The sequence below is a fragment of the Bubalus bubalis genome, chromosome 18 (genome assembly GCF_019923935.1).
Source record: "Bubalus bubalis isolate 160015118507 breed Murrah chromosome 18, NDDB_SH_1, whole genome shotgun sequence".
Taxonomy (NCBI): domain Eukaryota; kingdom Metazoa; phylum Chordata; class Mammalia; order Artiodactyla; family Bovidae; genus Bubalus; species Bubalus bubalis.
This window is the reverse complement of record NC_059174.1, coordinates 2,084,820-2,104,999: the sequence shown is the minus strand read 5'-3', so window position 1 is coordinate 2,104,999 and position 20,180 is coordinate 2,084,820. Positions and strand designations below refer to the sequence as shown.

The 20,180-nt window shown below is 44.7% G+C and overlaps 1 protein-coding gene across 3 annotated transcripts in view; it reads right to left on the bottom strand.

The window, feature by feature from the left end:
- The window catches only part of ZNRF1 (zinc and ring finger 1), an 86,019-nt gene extending 67,259 nt beyond the window's left edge, over nt 1-18,760 (bottom strand). Inside the window, exon 1 of one of the 3 annotated variants that reach the window (XM_044931142.2) lies at nt 18,071-18,760. In XM_044931142.2, the coding sequence (XP_044787077.1) occupies nt 18,071-18,494 (424 nt within the window). In that variant the 5' untranslated portion in view covers nt 18,495-18,760. The remainder of the gene's footprint in view (nt 1-18,070) is intronic. The other 2 variants (XM_044931141.2, XM_006063326.4) reach the window with 2 other exon arrangements.
- Nucleotides 18,761-20,180: the final 1,420 nt, after the last annotated feature.

Genomic DNA, 20,180 nt, shown 5'->3' with positions numbered 1-20,180 from the left:
CGGGTCCCAGTGGCTCGCTGCAGGCGCCACTGGCATGCTGCCTGCCTGACAGTTTGTTTGCAGAACCCCGAGGAAGCAAAAGCACCCGCCGAGTGCAGAGCCCTGAGATTCGCTGCCTTACACAAGCCTGGCTTGAAATGTTTCCACCCTGGGCCCCACCTGTTGTTTTCTCTTAGGGCAGCTCAGATTGTGCATCCAAGGTAAAAATTTCTTATGCTCTAAGTCCAGCAAACTGGCAGAACCAATTATCACATCACAAGTAAAAATGGGAAGAAGCCGTAAACTCAGGAACAAGGTGAACATACTCGGATTATTTCAGGATTGAAGGCTGGGAGAGAGTGGGGCCCTGTGAAGCCTGCTGCCTGGAGTTGTCTACACACCAAACGCTCTCGGTGTTTGGGGCTGAGCACTGGGTTCTTTCTAGTTTATAATCTAATTGCTCTACCGAGAACAAACTAAATTTACAGGAAGGGCTATGTAATCTTTCCCTGTGACATCCTGTTAATAACTTACAGTTAAGGAAGTCTGACCAAATGAGAGGCATGGTCTCTAGCAAAGAGGTAAAAAGTTAAAAGCTCTCCGGGGGCAAACATCCTGGGCATCAACCTGTGACATTATGAGTTCACTCAAAGAGGCACAACAGCTGGAAGCTGAAGGGAAGAGATCCACTTTGAATAGCTTCCCCACCAACAGGCACAAGTTTCTGGAAATTACAACAGAGACAAAAACAAAACAAAATCCAGGAATGACATGGAACAATGAAGAAAAAATTAAATGAAAGACATAGGTTGTGAAATGAGATAAGCAGAATGTGATTTCTACCGTTTTAAACGTATTAGTCCACAGGGGCAAGCAAACACATACCAAAGAGATCATAGAGAACTTTCACTTTCTGTATGTTTGAAATCTTTACAGTGAATATTCGGATTATTTCTGTGACAGGGAAAAAAACCTAGGAAGAACCTATGCTTCCAGATTTGCTTGAAAAACAAAAAACTGCTAATCTAGAAACCACAAAGGCCTGTTAACTTCTGTTTCTGCCAAGGACCTATTAGTTCATCCTTTGCAGCTTCTTCCAACCTTATCCTTTCCAGCCTGTTATAGGACGTTTCCCTCTTTTACAACCTTTTTTCTTCTAGAAATGCTGTCTCTGCTTTCTAATCCCCTCCCAGTCATCTTACAAGCTATCTTTTTCTTTCAGATTAATTTCTTCCAAAAAGTCAGCTCTAAGCTAGTATTGCCAACCCTACAAAATCCACCAGGATGAACTAATAAGTAATGGATTCTTTCCCATAAAATTACCTTTATCTTCACCTCTAAAATTAACATCCTTTTTTCATATGTATGTCACTGAACAACTTTTATTTAGGTACCTACTCTATAGCATGAGCCATGCAAACTCCAGATAGAACTTTTAAAATTTCTCAACTACCATATCTGGCTCATAATAGGTACTCTGCAATCAACCAGAACAATGCTCCTTCTCAGAGTAGCAAACTTCAAGTTCAAATCCTAGCAAACAAAGGGCTTAGTCTCACATGCCAACTCCAGCTAGTTAGTCTGAATTGGGCACCTGAGCACTTTGTTGAGGATGCTGAGTCCTTGCAGCCTCCATAATAAAGACTGAAGTATGTTTTTGGGTTCTTTTTTAAATATTTATTTGCCTGCACCAGCATGTGGGATCTTTAGTTGTGGCACGTGGGATCTAGTTCCCTGACCAGGGATCAAACCCTGTCTGCATTGGGAATGCAGAGTCTTGGCCACCGAACCACCCAGAAGATCCGTAAAGTATGTTTTCAGCAGTTCTTTTTCACAGGCAAAAAACAAGGTGAGGGTCACTGGTTCTTTCCCTCTCTTTACAACCTGCTGGGGCCACCTAGTATGACCCACATTGTTCTTATTTTTGGTCTATCTTGAGTCCAGTCACTGTGAAATGCTGCTAAATTTGAAGAAGGTGTGGGTGTGTGTATGTGGTGGGGAGACGGGGTGGAGAAAGGAGGTACCTCTTTTCTTGAGAATCCTGAAGGTTCTATTGCAACTCAAAGGAAAACGAGATGGCATTTTAAGGGGGTGGAGAAAGATGGTTTCATTACAAGGAATTTCCAATCTGAGTCAAACTTCAAGTGATAAGACCTTGGGCTGGTTTTCTCCACTCACAATCTGTCTTCCCTGTTCTCAGTTTAATCACAATTGCATAAAATCAATAGACCCATGCAGTAAACCTTTTCCACGTTCCCTGAAGTTTATTCAACATTAGCTTCATTCACTTCTCTACTTACCCTGTCCCCATGGTATCAAATTACAGGTAAGACAAGTAAGCTTGGGTTTACCACTTCACCCGTACATCATTCTCAGAGTGCAGCACCCTTTCTGTATTCTTCCCACATACTGATAGGACAGAATGGGGATAACTCGAAGGAAAGACTTCCAGGTTCTGGTTATCAACAAGTTCACTTTGTGAAACTACATTTACCCATTCTGTCTACCATAAGAATACTATGGAAGAGTTCAGAACAGCCCTGTCCGAGACAACTTTCTGCTACAATGAAAATGTTCTGTATCTGTGCTGTCCAACTGTAGTCCTCACTAGCAATCCGTGGCTCCTGGGTACCTGAAATATGGTGGCTGCTGCTAAGTCGCTTCAGTCGTGTCCGACTCTGTGCGACCCCATAGACGGCAGCCCACCAGGCTCCGCTGCCCCGGGACTCAAAGGAAACTCCAAACTTTAATTGACAGTAATTTAAATAGCCATACATGACTAGAGGCTTCTATACTGGACAGTGCTACTATTCTGGACAGAAGAAAGAGAATATATCCAGCCTCATGGAAAAAAAAAAAAAAAAAATGGAAAACTCTAAAAGTTTACCCTGTAACTTCCCTCTGCATATCCCGAGGACAGAGGAAGAGTTAGGTCCTCTATTGCCATAGAAACAGAGCCCCGCCACAGCTGTGAGCCCCAAGAGGCGCAGTGCTGAAAGTCTGCCCTATGTGACTCAGGAGGCACTCTTCCTCTGGGAGTAGAGAACAAAATGATGACAGGCTTCCAGTTTCCTGCTTCCCTGTCCATAGTGTTCACTCAACAGAATGAGATGCCTCTGACAGGGCATTATGGAACTTCTGAGCAGGAAGCAAACAGAACACAGCTAGCTAACCCCACTGATTTTCCCAAAGAGAAAAACTAGAACCAGAAAAGATTTAGTTGTGAAAAAGTCTTTTTACACAGTTGAAGGGAAAAAGTAAGCAACCTACAAGGAATTTAAAATGTAGTTCAATGAAACATAAAACTCAATGAGCAGGTTAAAAAATAGTAGGTAAGAAAGAAGGACTGCACTGAAAGGTCAGTCAGTGCTTAGTTATGCTTGACTCTGCAACACCATGAGCTGCAGCCCGCCAGGCTCCTCTGTCCATGGGAATTCTCCAGGCAAGAACACTGGAGTGGGCTGCCATGCCCTCCTCCAGGGGATCTTCCTGACGCAGGGATCAAACCCAGGTGTCCCTCATTGCAGGTAGATGCTTTACTGTCTGAGCCACCAGGGAAGCAATAAGAAAGAGTGTGGCATACAGAAATAAAGAGTTGGAAAATATGGAGCTGTTTAAGAAACACGAAGAAAAAAAAAAAAATGTCTTTTTCAAGGTCTCCTCCAATTAAAAAAAAAAAGAAACACGAAGGATAGAAGAAAAAGGTCCAATACATGACTTCAAAGATTCTCAAAAGAAAAGATGCGAGACAATAAAACAAAGGCAAAATATGAAGGGATACATGGATACACTTTGAAAGACATGAACTCTCATATTCAAGGACAAACAGCAAGCAAGAAATATAGAAATAGATCAAACCCTGGACACACAACAGTAAGTTTGCAGAATACCAGGAACAAAGATTATAAAGCAGCTAAGAGAAAACACAAATTAACTGTTTAGAGCTGAGAATCAGAATTCTCAACTGCAATATCAAAAGCTAGAAGATAATGAAATGGAATAACATTGCCCAATTGCTGAGAAAAAAATTACTGCCAAAACAGATTTTTATACTCTGCTAAATTATCACTCAATAGTTACAGCAAATAAAAACTTTTTTTATTTGCAAGCAAAAAAAAAAGTGTTTAGGAACTTCCCTGGTGGTCTAGCAGTTAAGAAACCACCTGCCAGGACTTTCCTGGTATTCCACTGGCTAAGACTCTGTGCTCCCAAAGCAAGGGGCCTGGGTTTGATCCCTGGTCAGGAAACTAGATCCTACACACCACAACTAAAAAGATCCTACACGCCAAAACTAAAACCTGGCACAGTCAAATAAATAATTTAAAAAAAAAAAGAATCCTCCTGTAACGCAGGAGACATGGGTTCGATCCCTGGTCCAGGAGCTAAGACCTCACATGCTATGGGTATTTACCACAGCTGCTGACCCTGTGCTCTGGAGCCCGTGGGCTATACCCACCGAGCCTGCACACCACAACTCCAAAAGCTAGACAGTGCCCAGAAGCCCATGCTCTGCAACAGAAGAAGCTGCCACAAGAAGCCCACGCTCCGCAACTAGAGAGCAGCCCGCATTCACGGCAATTAGAGAAAGCCCATGGCTGCAACGAGGACCCAGCACAGCCAAAATTACATACATAAAAACTGTATGAAGTGTTTATGTCTAACATATTCTCACTGAAAAAATGTAATGCCTACCTCTACAAGAAGGAAATCAACTCAGAAGGATGAAGTATGATGAAAGAAGGAACAGTAGGCAAAAAATCTGCTAAGCAGGTGGGTGACTCCAACCAAGCAGACACTATCAAATAAGAGGCTAATTCTAGAGTATAAAAACAGAATGAAGTGGAATTAGAATACTCAATCTCAACAATGTTTAAGACAAACTGTGGGTTCTTTTTTATTTGGGAAGAGAGAAGTGATATTAATTTAACATTAGATTATTTTCAAACATGCAGGCCAAAAATTAAAGAGTAGCCTCTAAAAGAATTGAAAGCTCCCAAATGGAGATAAAGAAAACTTATATAGTAGAAGGAAGGAAAGCAGAAAAACGCAAACAAAATACATGATATATAACACAAGATAACTATATATAGTAAGATATTAAATTAACACAGTTGTATTCACAGTATTTTTTAAATGAATTAAATTTGCCAATTAAAAGTCTTGGATTAGCTTGAAAAAAAAATCCAACTGTCTGTCATCTACAGAAGATACATCTAAGACATTAGGACACAGGGATGGAAAATAAAAGGACAGGAAAAGACACCAACCAACAGTTACAAAAAGAATACTGACATTAATACCAAACAAAATAGACCAAAAGAAAAAGTATGTGAAATAATAAAGAAAAACAATCTGAATAAATGCAAGGGAAAATCTGATAAAACAGCCATTTGTAATATTTAATTTAACAAATTAAGAACACAAGGGAATTCACCTTTGAAGGAATGAACACTATCCAACAAAAACACAGACAATGCTTTTAATGCAAGAAGCACTTTCTTCACTAGGAGGAAAACAAGAATGCCCATGGTTATATAGATTCAAATAAACTCGTAACACAGGAAGTTGTCAGCAGTCCTAAAGCAGGAAAGAGGAGTCACACACAAGAGAATTAGAAAAGAAGAAACAAAACAGTTATTATTTACCAATGTGACTCGCTTGGATTTTCTCTGTAGATGCTTTCCATTAAAACAGTTAGACCTACAAGAGTTCAGCAAGTCTGCTGAATATACCAGAAACCTGAAATAGTTACAAAAACATTTTAAATACTACTTACAGCAATAACAAAAACTATAACGTACCTATGGATAAATCTAATGAAAAAAGATTCGAGATCTTCAGATAATTACTCAGCTTTACCCAGAGACATTAAGTAGTTACTTTTACTGATCACTTACTATCTGCTGGGCACTGTTTTGAGAGAGATGGATATGTCAATAAGTTCAATAAATTGATACAAAGTACATACAAAAGACAGAATTATTATGTCTCACTTAACCTTAACCACCACCCCACACTGCCTCTCCCAAGAAGGGGTGTCTCGTGTGCACTGGTAAGCACAGTTGTCTTCAGGAAGGCGTGTCTTGTTGCAGGCATCCCCCAGACAGAAACCTCTGACTCAGACAAGTCAAGGCTCCAAAAGACATTCTCAGGTGATACTGAGGCAGACTTGACAGGAATTACCCAGCCTCTAGCTGTCTAAGACTCTCAACTGAAAGCAAGATAAGACTCTCAACTGAAAGCAAGAAGCCTCTCTTTTACCAGATGAGATCACAGCACAGCACACACCTGGGAAACAGAGACTGGGACCTGATCTACATCAATCTCGTAAGGACACAGACCAGCTCTGAAGCAAGCAGATCTCCATGTGAGGCCTAGCCAGGTCACTTTAACATCATGTGGTCTTCCTATTTCTAGCAACAGATCAATGTAGATTCCTCAGACTTGAGATGCTTCATGTATTAGGACTGTAAGCTGCTTTGCAAAGTCAAGAACTTGGTGGATATTCAATTACTTAAGTCTTTTCAGTAACATTTGAAAATTCTGGCTAATGGAAATGCAATATTTTTTTGCATTTTGCAACTTTTCTATAAGTCTGCTGCTGTTGCTACTGCTAAGTAGCTTTAGTTGTGTCCGACTGTGAGACTCCATAGGCGGCAGCCTACCAGGCTCCTCCGTCCCTGGGATTCTCCAGGCAAGAACACTGGAGGGGGTTGCCATTTCCTTCTCCAATGCATGAAAGTGAAAAGTGAAAGTGAAGTGGCTCAGTCGTGTCCACTCTTCGCGACCCCATGGACTGCAGCCTACCAGGCTCCTCCATCCATGGGATTTTCCAGGCAAGAGTACTGGGGTGGGTCGCCATTGCCTTCTCCTTCTATAAGTCTGAAATTATTTCAAAGTTTAAAAAAAGTAAAAAAAAAATTCTTTTCTTATATCTGTTAGGTCCATTCCCATCAGGTTCATGGGTAGACCCAGTTTTATAAAGACGGCAATTGATAAACTCAATGTAAAACTCCAATAAATATCCTAACAGTTCCTTCCCCACAGAAGCTGTCAAAGCTGATTTTAAATTTTATATGGAAGCAAAAAGCACCAAAAATAACCAACCAGTTTGTATTGTTTTTATTGTTGTTGTCTGTAACATACAGAACTGTTTATTCTGCTGCTTGCAATACAAAGACATAGGGAAATGATATTGTTTGTGCAATATAGTAGGGGAAAAATTTGTAACTGCCCACTAGGGTCAGTTTGCCAGATGTCCTGTCACTAAAGAAAAACAGCTATAAACAGCACAGTTCCTGGTACTCTGTACTTCATTTTGCTGATTCTATCCGGATTCCCCTCTTTGTCCCCTAGAAAGCTTTATTTAGACAACACAGCTTTGAAAGAGAATAAATAACAAGTTGAAAGGATCTGCCCTTCCACACAGCAAGACAAAACTATAGTAATTAAGAAAGTATTAGCACAAGGATAGACAACTTGGCCAATGGAACAGAACAAAAAGCCCAGGAACAAACCTACGCCTGGAAGAAAACTTGATTATGTTGATAGAGGTATTTTGAAACTTGATAAAGGTAGCTTTGCAAATCAGCAGGAACAGGCTTTACCATTCTTCACTTGCTGTTGGGAGAGCTGGCTATTCATATGGAAGAAGGAAAAGAATCCTTATCTTATCCCATTCAAACAACTTAATTCTCCATAGCTTAAGGACTGAAATATGAAAGACAAAATTCAGAAACTTTCAGAAGACAATATAAGATATCTCTCTGACCTCAGGGAAAGACCTTTCTTAAGACACAAAATGCATAAGCCATGAGGGAAAACATTGGAATATTATATTAAAGGTAAATTAACCATAAGAAATTGCAAAGAGAATAAAGAGATAACCCACAAACTGGGAGATATACATCTGTATAACATGCTTCAGATGTGTATCTAGAAACAAAGGAAACAAAAACACAAATTCATATTATATGGACTAGTAAGAAAAGGAGGAACCATCCAATATGGATAAAAGACATGAACAAGCATGATAATTTAAAAACATATTAGCATATTAATTATATGTAAATATTATATCAAGTATATAAATAACAAAAATCACAATGATACACCATCTCGCACTTACTAGAGCTTGCCAAAAATTCAAGTATAACAATATCAAGTTTTGGCAAGAACATGGAACAAGTGAATATATGCTGTCTGGGGAGTATAAAATTGGTACCAGCACACTGGTCATCTACTGGGCAGTATTTAATCAAGAGTTGGAGCCTCTTGATGAGCCTATGACCCAGCGATCTCATGACTAAGAATGTACTCTAGAAAAACTCTCACTCAAATATGCAAGGAAACAGCAAAATATTCTCAAACTGAAAATAACTTTAATATCCACTGACATCCAAGAGAATGGATGGATAAATGGTGATATTTGTGCTATATTCATACAATAGAGAAGCGCAACAAAGACAAACGTGTTAGAGCAGCAAATAGTACAGTGGATTTACAGATCCCAAATCCAATCTTGAGGTGTATCTATAGACAGAGATATAAAAAGATGAGACATTATGAAGTTTAAATTGAATACTGTAAATACTATTTTGGATAAAAACAGGGAGTAAAAAGTAGGAACATACACAGGATGATCAACAGGAGACTCAGGGCAGAGGTTACCTTCGGGAAGGGAAGGAGAAACCTGTGAACTGCACGAGGTCCACACAATTACATCTATAATGTTCTATTTACTTATCTGCTTGGTAGGTAAGCACATTCTCTCTTGAATGCCTCAAACAGCTCATTTTTGAAAAGATTCCAAGAGACAAGAATTCCTATTTGGAGTCACACCACTATTTGATTTCCTAAAATGTGCAAGTGAAACCAAAACTGAAATAGCACAAACCCCTGTGACCCTTCCATCTTGCAGTCACAGGACTGGGGCTTCACAGAGTTCATCTAATGTGAATGGACAGGAAAAGGAAGGGGCAGGCTCCAGCCTGAATCCCATGACAAGATGTACCCTGGGGACCCTCCGGGAAAAGAGAGCAAAGTTTTTCCGCTATTTTATATAAGTGATAATCATGTTTTAGAAATTGTTTTGAACTCCTTAGGGAAAAGGTATTTTGTAATCATGCCATCAATTAAAAATATTGAGCCCCACTATACCATCTAAGAGAAATTTGAATTCTCAGAACAGAGGTTCCTACTGCTTTTTCCTTGTTTGAGCAAGTTGGTTAAAGTCATCTCTGCAGGATGTATCTATAATCCTAGAGGCCTGGATACCTTCAAGGCCCACAACTCCCCCTCCCAGTTCCCTGCTTCTGCCCTTTTCTCTTAGTTATTGCTGGCTCTTAGGCATCAAACGCTGGCTTCCTGTTCCCCCTCACTGAGCTCTGGAGACTTGGAACTGGTAAAAGGCTTTGAAAAAAAGTACAAAGCCAGGAAAACACGGAATGGAGACAGCTCTGACTTTCCAAAGGAAAGCAAATCTCAACAGTTGTAATAACCTTTCAGACTTTCCTTCGTCTGTAGCTTACATAAGACGTGGTTCAGACACGAGGACCGAAGAAGTACTGTTAAGTCACTCAAGTTGGAAAGGGTGAAAACTCGGGTTCTGGCGGGGCAGAGAGGCTGAAGACAGGCATTCTGGATGTTGGTAGTATATCCCTGGCTTGTTTTAAGTCTTGGTGTCTCTAGCATCCCCTCTTCACCATCCCACAAAGACACTGGCTCAAGGGTTCACTGAGTGTTATTCTAAGTGCTTTATTAAACCTGAAGTCATAAGAGCACAGACCCTGGGCGAATCCTCTCTGTGTGAGGTGGTCAGCACCAGGCGCCATGCCACCATTTCACAATGGGGAAGAAGCAGGCATGCTCGTGGCTTTTATGAGTCTCATCATTAGGACCACAGTCATCCCTTAATCCAGAAATACTGTTTTAGTACACAGCCTCAGGCCCTCTAACCCAAGGACTCTGTTTCATGGTCCTTTTACACTACAATGCTGTTTTAATGAAGAGTCTGAATGCTCAAACACCAATCTCATTGGTCAGGGCACTGTGACAGTTCTCTGAGCACAGGCCTTCTCCCTTCTATTCTGCTGTCCTGCACTTTGAATTCAGGGCTTGCTGTCAGCACGGAAAGCACCAGAGTTCTGATATGGCAGCCCTTTGGCTATGTTCGACCGAGGGATTTATCTTCCACAACCTACTCAAATCCTCCCCCAACAGCTACCAAAAATTCCCCTGGTGAGAAATGCTATTATGAGAAGGAGTGGCTGCTTTGTGACTCACACTGTTTCATTAAAAAGATTTTTTTTTTCCAAACAAATGTTCAGTAGAAGAATCCAAAGGTTTTCCAAAGCCACAGCAAAAACAGAACAGCTCATAATACTATTTCTCAAAGGTCTGCCACTTCATAGGAGATTCCTATACCTCAAAATACTGGAGATGCTTGGATTCACTATTCTTTTACATTGCATTTGGCCTCTGCATTTGAGAGGAGGTAGGAAATGGATGGATTAAACACAGCCAACATGACTGGGCTTGTTCAGATATTAAGATGGAAGGCAGCTAGTTTGCAAGCCAATCCTGAACACAGGCCTTGAATTTAACCAGAGTTCGCCAGGGCAACTGGCTGCAATGGTATGAATCTTTCAGCCATCTCTGAGCAGGACTGAGGGTCTAACGTTACATTCCGTAGCTTATTACAGTGGTGGGCAGAGTTGTCACAGAGTTTCTTTGGAAAGCTGACTTAGATGGTGCTGTACCTTTGAGGGCATTAGAAGTGTGTATGGTCTAAAGAGAATCAAACAAGATTACAGAAAACTCATTTGTATTTATGTAAACCAAATGCTCCATCGGCCTAGACTGGAATCCCTAGGGCTCCCTCAAATCCTTGCAGGATTCCTGGAGTACTAAGGTGGGAATCAAGATAAAGAATCCTAATAGCTTTCTCTAAGGAAAAGCACCATCTCAGCAGGGGTGGGGATTAGGGGTGTTCTCCAAACACTGGAGAAATGTGGGCAAAATGACCAAGCTGGCTAAGGTCTTGGGGGGGTCTCAGTCTTGCATTCTCCTACCTCTGTCTCATATTGTGTGGGCGACTCCATATTTAAGTTTCTCCACATGCTAAAAATCAACTTCGACCTTAAAAGACACTGTACAATACAGAGGTGACTAATTACAGAATAACTCTTTTTGAAGCATGGCTTATTTAATTACATTTTGTAGAGGGCTGAAAGTATGATCAATAAGCAAGCTGGGGCCATGGTAAGCCGAGTGTAACTCACCAAGATCAAGAGGTCACATACACGGAAATGCAAGGAGAGGTTTCTCCAAAGATTATCCTTCAGAGACTAAGGTATCACCTCAACAGCCAAAGTCTACGTAAAGCGTAAAGTCTTTCAGCATGGAACATTCTATATTCTTTACTTTGGGTAAAAAAAACAAAAACACACACACACACACACCTCAAATATAACACAGATTTAAAAATTTCTGGGGGAGAAATAACATTTTGGTCACCAGCGTTGCCTTCAAAAATTACTTAAAACAGCACTAAAGTGTCAATGTCGTGGAGCTCACAAACACAACACCAAGAAGGAAACACTCTTACTTACACTTCCTTAAGAACATTTTGGCTTAGGATAAATTTCACAGACATGGGTTAAAAGGGTGGTGAATAAGGCTTCCAGAAAACAGTGTTCAGTGACCAGAAAGAAAAGAGGCTCTAGGGATGACAAAGATACTGAAGGGCAAAGATAATTTCAAAAAAATGTTTTTCTTTTGCAATTTCCATTGAGAAGAGGACCGCTCGTGTTGGCACATATGAGGAATTTCTTCTTAGTAGGCTCTTGCCTGGAAACACAAAGAACAGATGACCTGCCCCAGCCCAGACAGAGGACTGAGGAAAGAAGGGAGAGTGTGAGCCAAGAGTAAGGAGGAGACCATCCCCGTAGCAGCCTCATGGACAAGCACATGAATCTGTCTGTGTGTTCAACAGAGGAACGAAGAAGAAGGTCAAATCTTCCACAGGCTGCAGTATTCAGACTCTCTCTCAGAGGAGTGAGGAAGCAAAAATTCTTAGAAAGAACAAATGCTAACCACCTTCACCATAAGTATATATGCCCAGCACCTAGGGATACTGGAAGCAATCAATCACAGTTGAATAAATCAATGTCTTAGTTCAACAGATCTACACATACAGTTTCATACTTCGTCAATTAAAAAATAAAATGAAAAAGGTGCTTTGTCCACATTTAAGTCTGGATTTATCCTACGATCTTGACTTGTCTAGCTTCCCGGCTGGGGATAGAAGAAAGAGGATATAACTCAGGAAGCCCTCCTGCAGCACAGGCAGCTAACGGCAAACACGCCTCAGGAGAAAAACCAGGGGAGGAGAAGCACGGAGGAGGGGACCCTGCCCCAACCACCTTCTGCTCAGAGCGTCTGGGGACTAGGGCAGACCGGCTCAGGCCTGCCTGCAGGAGAAAAATGCTTGGTACCACATGAAAGAAAAGGGCCAAAGACTGAACAATGCTCTTCTGGGTGGATATACCCTCTGGGAGCAATAGAAGATAAGATCCGTGTGGATTCCACTTGGGAATCTAGTTTAGAGATGTTGAAAGGGATGAATGCATAAGAAAAGCATTTGGAGTTCTCTGGGGAGAGAAAAGTTAAATCCATGGTAGGGGTGCCTTTCATTTATAGAGGGTATTCTGACTACATTTTTAGAATCATTTGTGACAAATTCAGGTCCTACTGAACTCCGGGAGCTGCATTTGTTAACCAGGCTCTGGAGAACACTGGGCAGAGTCACGTCTGCAAACCCTGTGAACCATTCACAGAAATCAGGAGAGCTCAGTGTTCGCATCTGCCTCCTTCTCACTGCAGATTTGGGAGTGCACTATAAATTCTTACCATGCTTCCTCTAACTTTACAGGGCACAGCCAACTCCTCCTTCCTCCTTACTCCCAGCAGAGCAAGGCTGTACTCTCAATTCCAGCAACTCCAGGGAGATCTCAAGGTAAACAGTCTCACCAGTCTATAAGTACCCCAGCTGCTGCTTTAAGATTCAACTTGGTTCTTATTTGCTTCACACTTGAGGGTTGCTCTTCAGGTTATTCACTCACACCCGCAACTCACCCCTCATCCATTCAACCTATCAAAATCAGGAGCCCAACTGTTGGTTTCAAGGATAAGCATGTGACCTTATGAGGAAATAAAGATTCAGAGGTGAAAACTGCCAGGTCTCATACTCAAGCCTACACCCACCATCATCACTAGGAACCATCTGATTGAGACAGGCCATGACAAAGCTTGGAAAAGAGACAGACGAAAATTTGTAAGCATTCATTACAAGACTAGTAACAGGATTTGAGTTTTGGACTAACTTTGAGATTTTGGTACCACAACCTCAGTGACCCAGTCATTAAAAACACCCCCTACTTAAGGGTTTGTAAGAGCGAGACCAAGAGCCCATTTAAGTTACCACCACTTCCCTATGACATTTCCCCCAATTTTGAAACTGTCAAAATTGAAGTTTAGTTTTAAAATTGGGTTTGCTAAAATATAAGTGCCCAATAAACTTGGGTTGAATATCATATCTGTAAAATACAAAGCATGTTCCTTTTCCCAAAAGCAACTAGAGCTGCATTTCTGGTAGAGTGGCTTTGGCTCAGAGAGTATTCCTTGTGACCTATTTGGGGGTGTGTGTCTGTTTAATGGCAAAATGTACACATCCCATAACAGAGTGAAACCACTGTTTTTTGCAACACCTTTCAAACCCCAATGAGGAAGAAGTAACTGTGACCTTCAAGAAATGATCTTCTCCTCAAGGGAACCCTACTTTTCTTTTATAGCAAACAAGCCCTCATGGTAACAGAGAACTAAAAACTCTTCTTTGTAAAAAGTCTTCCCAAAAAAAAACTAGTCTTCATTAAGGATAGAACTTTTGCAGGGCAAGGACTCATCCTGCTACTTGGAGGCCACAGAATGGTTTTCCTTCTCCAGAATCCATGGAAAGGACCATTACATCCAGCACACACCTAGAGTGAGGCACAAAGAGGCTTTCTGATCTACTTCAATGGGATTGGCAACTCTAAGAACAGAGAAGATCAAATCACTTGAGAACCCCAGAGTGTCAGCAAAACAGAACCCATGAGATATCCTGCTAGCAGGTTCAAAGACTTACCAAAAGTCACCTTCTACTGGCCCCTTTGATGGCCTGGTGACAACAGAGAACAGTTTAGTTTCCTGAACATGCACATGTATACACACATACGACTAAGATGGCGGAGGGAAATCTCAATGACCAGCCATTTTATACTCAGGCCCAGTAAAACGGGCAACCTCTTCCTTCCAACATGCTGGGTCTCTGTATTTTCCCCCCACATTTGGCAATCTGCATTCTGAATTAAACAGGACTATAAAAGGATGACCAGACCTCCAGAATACCACCCAGACAACCATTAGAAGAGTAAAAAGCCTTATAGCAAAACACATTTTAATGTGAAAAGACTCGGACTCTATTAGGCGGCTCTTCTCAAATGGCATTTGTTATTACGGATGGCCCCCTCAAAACAGGTCAAATTTCAGCAGAGAGCACTTGCTTTCATTCTGGACAAAGAGTTCACATGATTCTAAGTCTCTCTGCCCAGCAGATGCTGAGGAGGTGAAAGAAGGCAGAGAACTACAGAAGTGACCCCTGTAAGATAACCACTTCCCATTATACATGACTTGGCTTTCGTAAACACCCTCTCGTGAGACCACAACAGCGGCCTGGTAAGGTGGACAGAGCAGGTATTATCTCCATTTTAACAGGTGGAGAAATGATTGACTTCAAGGTGAAATGACTCGCTTGCACAAGGTCACAAGTCAGGCAGTGAAGGAGCAGACCGAGCAGGAGAGAAGCCCAGCCTTCTGACAAGCAGGCCAGTGAGATTTCCACAAGGTTCCCCAGCTTCCTTGTGTTTCAGGATGAGAGGAAGCAGAGGGTAATGACTAAGAGGTCAAATGGATTCTGACACTGGCAGGCCTGCACTGCAATCCCAGCTCTGCCTCCCATTAGCTGTCTGGCCTTGTGGGGGTTCCTTAACCTCCCTCTACACCTCAGTTTCCTCACCTGTAAAATGGGAATAAAACCATGTTACCTCCTACTGTTACAGTGATGAGTAATGATATGATGGACATACAACATTCAATTCATTCACTCAACAAATATTTGTGCATGGCACACAGAGTGTAGGAGTTACAACAGTGATCAAGAGGCACAGTCTTGCTCTCATGGAGTAAAAATTCAGTTCAAGTAAACAGAAACAGTAAATGGATAAATAAAGTGTGTTAAGGACTATTAAGGTAACAGGTGAGTGATGGAAGAGACTGACAGGAGGGAGGCAATTTTTAAGAGTGGTCCTTGAGGAGAAATTTAAGTTAAGCCTAAAGGGATCATAAAAGGTTATCTTTGTATGGAATGGAAGGAAAAGCCTTCCAGGGGAAGAGAACAGAGTGTGCAAGCTAGGGTCACAACCCTGGCGGAGGCAAATGTGACTGCCATGTATCCTCCCAGGATTTGGGGAACAACCTTTACAGGCTGTTATCTGTATTTTAAAAATAACAAAGACAAGACTCAAAAGAGGTGAGGTGTCTCGTCCAAGGTCACAGCTCCCGGGACCCTAGCATTCTGCCTCTTGACACAGCATCAGTTCATTCCCTCTGAGGAAGCCTCGTGCTCACTGAACTCCCCTACTTACTTCACAGACAACTGTTTTCTGTGCCCATGAAGAGATCCAAAAGCACCTTGGAAACACAAACAACGACATCACAACAACTTCCAGACACCTAGTCAACTGTGCCCTGACATCCTTACTCCTCTGCTCCTCAGACCCAAGAGTGAGAACTGCTGGGACCTTACCCAAAGGCCCCAGGATGGAAACAAGTTTCTCGTCTTACAGCAAGCAAGCAGCGAACAAGAGAGGAAAGGGATGTCCTGGAAGGAAGGGCCTGTGGCCTGTTTCAGAAGGCGAGAGAGAACCACCACTGCAGAAGAACAGAAGCATCAAAGTTCCTCTCAAATGAGCTGCATAGGAAAAACTAATTATTTCACTTGAATAAAACAACAAATCCCTAAGGCAGTGGTTCTCAGTCAAGCCCCAACCAAGAGCGCTCTGAAATTTGTGGGGGCGCTGAATGGGCAGAGCCAGGCATGTTCAATGCCCACAAAGGCCAGGATGGCCCATGATGACCATGCTGCTACCCTGAATATTAACAGCAGCCCCCCCACACACACTTCAATGTCAATCCCTCAAAGGATTAATATGCTTCAACTTTTCCTGTAGTCCCTGGTTCAGCAGCTCTTCCTAACCTCTAGCTGGAAAAAGAAAAAAAAAAAAAAAATTAAGGTTTTACAGCTGAGGAGTCTGAATTTTAGAATCCAAATCCAAGCTCATAACTCTGGCATGGAACCTGGTGACAGAATAAGGAAAAAGAACTTTCTGGTAAAAGACAAAAGAAACTTGAGTGGAAAAAGGGAACTCCTACTCTAAGATTACATTCCTTCTACACACAAAATCTGACCTGTGACTTTTGAGAACTGTCTTATCGTGCTTTTCTCTTTAAACTCAGACACTAATGACAGTTCTCTTAAAAACTTAACTACAATCACCTCAAAAATACACCTGACCCTTTCTGGGCCAAATTTTATAAGGAAGATTACTAAGTTCAAGATGTCGAAAGCTGATCAAATGATGTCTGAAAGTGCCAGAGGTAATCACACCCTACATCTCTTCAGGGCAGAGTCCATGATATCTAGAAGTCTGTTCAGGGATTAAAATTCCATCCTAGCAATTAAAAGCCACTTTCAAGGATTACCCTAAATTAGTCACTATTCCTCCCTAAAACTCATTTCACAATCAGTTTAAAGAATTGAAAAAAAAAATTAACATTATTTCCAGAAATAGAGATCCAAAGTGTCTCCCCTATTTCACAAGAGCAAGCAGTGATCCAACAGATAAATCCTCCATAGAGCAATCTTTCTTCTACACAGTATCTAAATTTTCTGAAGTCACCCAAAGGAGTCTGAATATGTTAACTTCTTTACTCCAACTCACCATTTAGTAAATAGCGGCCCCACACCCCTTCTGACCAATTTTCTGGAGGCCTAACCTGGTTTCTCAGGTTAGCTAAGCAGACAGACCTGTTTTCCTCCAGAAGCTCCTGCCAGTGTCTTTTCTGCCCTGCCAGAGTCTAGGAAATCCTCCTCCAGCTTTTTGCTGACCTGTCACCAGAAGTTCACAAAATGAATTCATCCAGGTCCTTTGACTCCTCCTTTCCCGCTGACATGTGCCAACAGCGGGGCAAGAGAACTGCCATGTCTTGGTCACAAAAAGATGCAGAATACCCAAGCACTTTAGCATGGAGGAGAAGAAAAAAGATGGAGGGATCCAAGAGTCGCTGAGCCAAGGCTGCTACTGCATGCAGCACGGGTAACCAGAGCCCCGGTCCCGCAAAGCCTCCCAGGGAGGCTCCCTGGCTGGGCCCTCCGACCAGCAGGCCACACCTGTCTATGGCAGCAGCCTGTCGGCCGCTCCATTTTAAACAATTCAGATATCCAGCACAGCCGCAAAACTGGGCACCCACTTCTCCAGCAAGAGCCAAGTGCCCTCATCCAAACCCCACTTGGCCCCAATCTTCTTTTCACATCCTTTGTCTGAGATGCTCGGTCAAATTGGATCCTTCTGTGTTACCGGTGCACCCAGCACAATGCAGCAGTAACAGAAACGAAGCACGGAGGCCGACTTGCGACCAGCCAGACTTCTCTGAGGACCGGGAGGCCAATGAATGAGACTTCAACAGGCATCCACAAGTGAACCAACGCCTGAAGTCCTCACACACCTGGCTCTCCTCGGCCTCTCAGAAAGCCTCTAGAGCGTGGGTATTCCATTCATCCCTTGGCTTCGGGAACCAAGGGGACGACAGCCAGACCCAGGTCGCGCACTCTACCTCCAGACCTTTTGCGTGCACGGGTGCGAAGGTGCGGGGTACCTCGGCGCGCCCTCCCTGGCACCCCACCCTCCGAGGCCTCCGGCGCCCGCGGACTCACCACTGTGCGAGCTGAACCACCGGGGTGCGATGTGCAGAGGTAGAGCATCCGCCAGCGAGGCTCGGGAGCCCAGGTACAGCATCCCGTCTCTATGGTGACCGCCACCCGTCTCCTGGTAACCATTGCCGTGGGCATAGGTGGAGTCGGACGCCGACCCTCCGCTGCCGGGCGCCCTCTCGGCGTCGCCGGCCCCCCGGGAGGCGGGGGTGTAGAGGCCAAAGGACACCCCGCCGGCCGTGCTGGGGTCCATGCCCATGCCCGCCACGGAGCTGACCGAGCGGCTGCGGAGCCCCATGGCCCCGCCACCCGCCCGGTAGTGCCCGAAGTGGGGCGCCCCTCCCGGCGGGGGCACGGCGCTGTCGTCGGTGGAGACCCCCGGGAAGGGGCCGCGCGAGCGGGCCGCCGTGCTCTGCTTGCCGCCCATGCTCGCCCGGGCCCCGGCGGGGCGGGAGCCTGCAGGCCGAGACCCTCCCCCTGTCCTCAGCGGCGGGGGCAGGGCTGGGCGGGCATACGGGGGAGGGGGGGGACAGAAAGGAGACCGGAGGGGAAGGGAAAAAGGAAAAAGAGAGGACCCGGACGGGACCCGGACTACGGGCTGCAGGCGTCCCGAGCCCGGCGCATGTTTCCCCTCACGGTCCGGAGAGGCGCGGCGCGCGGGCTCGGCGCACCCCAGGCCGCCCCCGGGCTCCCGAGGGCCGGGCGCCGCGGGGAGGAGGCCGCCCGCCCAGCAGCGGCCGCCGGAGGAGGAGGGCGGGGGCGCCGGCGCGTGCCGCCTCAGGACGCCGCGGCCGGGACGGCGGCCCGGACCCCCGAGGCCCGGGCGGGCTGCGGCGCCGGCGGCCCGCGGATCTCGCGAAGCCGCGCTCGCGTCGCGCTCTCGGCCCTGCCGCGCGGGCCCCGCCGGCCGCGCCGCTCGCTCCCGGGCTGCGCTCGCCGGCGCTCCTCGCCGCCGCGGAGACAATGGAGGGCGACAGCGCGCAGGCGCGACGGCACCCCCGCCCCCCGCCCCCCGCGTTAACCCCTTCGCGGCCCGCGCGGCGCCGGGCGGGGACACGGGGCGGGGACGCCTCGCCCGTCCTGCCCGCCCCGCCCCGCCCCGCCCGGCCCGGCCCGGCCCGGGCCGACGGCCTCGGGGCAGGAGTGGCCCGAGCCGCTGGGGCTCAGGACCAGAGGCGACGCGGCACCTTTAAGCCCCCGAGAACAGCTGGTCATTCAGGGGGAATCCCCCCGTGGGCAGAGGGGCGGCGGTGGTCCGAGGGGTAGGAAGGAAACCCGGGGAAGAAGAGAAAGGACTCCAGACGCGTACCTAGCCCCGAGGGTCACTGGTCAGGCTCTCCTCCCGGCACGAATTTGCCCCCGCAGCACCCTCTGGTGGACTTGCTGTCCGTTCTATCTGAGGTTCAACGTCCTGGAATCCCCAACACCAGGAAGCTTCGCGTTTTGGGACTCGACAGTTTTTCCGGGATTAAACAGGGGTGGGGGAGTGGGGGGGTTGCTTGTGATTTCAGATTTTGCTGCCAATAGATCAGAACTTCCTACTTGGGACTTAAGCAAATGGGTAGATCCTTAGATAAAATTCGATTCTGAAAATCATCAGGTGTACGATAAAAAAAAAAAAGACATGGAAATCTAATAATGCAGCTAGAACTAGTGATTTTAGAAACTCCCTGGTTCAAGGAAGGACTCCTGTTTTGTTTACCGTTTATCCAGGTATGCATCGCAGGGACTGGGACACAGAAGGTACCCAATATTTGGTCACGGAATCAGCGTTTTGCAGTGTCTCCCTCACATATTCACGTTCATTCACTCATTCATTCTTTCGTTCATTCATTTGTTCAACAGCTATTTTTTTAAGTGCTGAGTGCTGGCTAGGACTGTCACTCAGTCCCTGGTCGAACTGACTTCCTTGTTCTAAATGTCAGATACTTCCAAATCAAGGAGCCAAAACAGGGTGCAAAAAATATTAAAACTGAAAAAAGAAAGGTTGGTCTGTCATAGGTATTGATTGTCCCAGTGTGACCAGCTTGGAAAGAATAGGAGGCCTTTGCAAGCACCAAAAAGCCCTGTAGAAGGAAGTTGAGATTTCTGTATGAGAAATGATGAAGGAAAA